The sequence below is a fragment of the Rhagoletis zephyria genome, unplaced genomic scaffold (assembly GCF_001687245.7).
Source record: "Rhagoletis zephyria isolate East Lansing unplaced genomic scaffold, Rhagoletis_zephyria_1.1 Rzeph_scaffold_02857, whole genome shotgun sequence".
In the NCBI taxonomy this organism is placed as follows: Eukaryota; Metazoa; Arthropoda; class Insecta; order Diptera; family Tephritidae; genus Rhagoletis; species Rhagoletis zephyria.
In genome coordinates this window covers 49,141-50,402 of record NW_016159941.1, presented here as the reverse complement: position 1 = coordinate 50,402, position 1,262 = coordinate 49,141, and the positions used below count along the sequence as shown (strand labels likewise).

At 36.2% G+C, this 1,262-nt stretch overlaps 1 protein-coding gene across 1 annotated transcript in view; it reads left to right on the top strand.

Annotated features, from left to right (window-relative positions):
• LOC108367912 (uncharacterized) overlaps positions 1 to 502 on the top strand; it is a gene marked incomplete at its 3' end in the record, with an annotated part of 2,862 nt that extends 2,360 nt beyond the window's left edge. The window contains exon 3 of the mRNA XM_017622614.1: positions 11 to 502. Within this exon, the coding sequence (XP_017478103.1) occupies positions 11 to 502 (492 nt within the window). The remainder of the gene's footprint in view (positions 1 to 10) is intronic.
• Between the last annotated feature and the right edge of the window lie 760 nt (positions 503 to 1,262).

The following is a 1,262-nucleotide window of genomic DNA, read 5'->3' as shown; positions in this document are numbered from 1 at the left end:
TTTCAACAATTTCTGGTTTCTTGTAAAGAGCCAGCCACAAGCAATTCATGGAAGTAGACACGTTTTTAAGTATATTTGCTGGATACGCGAACTATCAAATGCTGTTCAAGCCATTATACGTTCAGCTATAGAAAATAATGCATATTATTTTCACCCAGAAAATATATTATTAGCCATGATAACCGACGCTGATCCAGAGATACGTAATGATGGGTACGAAAAAATCAAAACAGCACGTCAATATCCACCAGCAGGGCTTCGCGTGTTCAAGGTCCCAAAGCGTGGCGTAATAAACTTTGAAAGTAAGTCGTATGTCAGCATGATCGATTGGAGTCAGTTTAAGATTACGGAACCCCCTTGTGTGCAGTTCTACCCAGATAGTGAACTTACAATGTTTCAATTTTCGGAAAATGAAGTGATAAATATCCCAGGTAAATATCTTCAAACTAAAAACTTCACGGGTCTTATAGTACTTTTAAATCATTTTTTTTTNTTTTTTTTTGTATGGGGACCGACCCAGTCTAGGGCGTATCCTTGTTCAACAGAAATCCAATATACATACATAGACTCAGATAAAATACCTTAAAAGTAGGGCTGATAATTTCACCCGGGTAGCGGGTGAAGCCCTTGCCGGGAACCCGGGCACCCGAAAAAATATGGAGAGGTAAAAACTAAACGCATTTACGATTATATACCGCAAACGAACGTACGTAGGGAACATCTATAAGAATCTTCCATACCATATGGGGAAATATTATAATATATATTCGTATCTAAAGGTAGTATCAATAATTTTACGATTGTAGAAGTATTAAACTGTAGGGAGCTAAAAAAATAATAATAATAACAGATAATTTAGTTTTTTATAAAATATGACTAGGTAAAAATGTTACTCATACGCCATGTATGTATGTACTATTAATGAAATCATAGGCATAACTATTTGTGTGGAGACTCTTCGTATCATGACGCATTTTCATTTGACCGTTTGCAACCTTATTTATCAATCAAGTCAATTATTTGGGAATCCATCTTGATCTCAGGTTTTCGTGGAAATTGCATATTACAGCGAAAAAAAGTCAACTTGCATTAAAATAATTAAGAATGTACTGGCTGCTTGCAGCAAAATCTGAGCTGAGTTTAGAAAACAAAATCCTTCTGCACAAAGTTATGCTGAAGCCGGTTTGGACATACGCTATGCAACTATGGGGTACTGCGAGTAACTCAAACAGAAATACTACAGCGGTATCAAAATAAGGCCC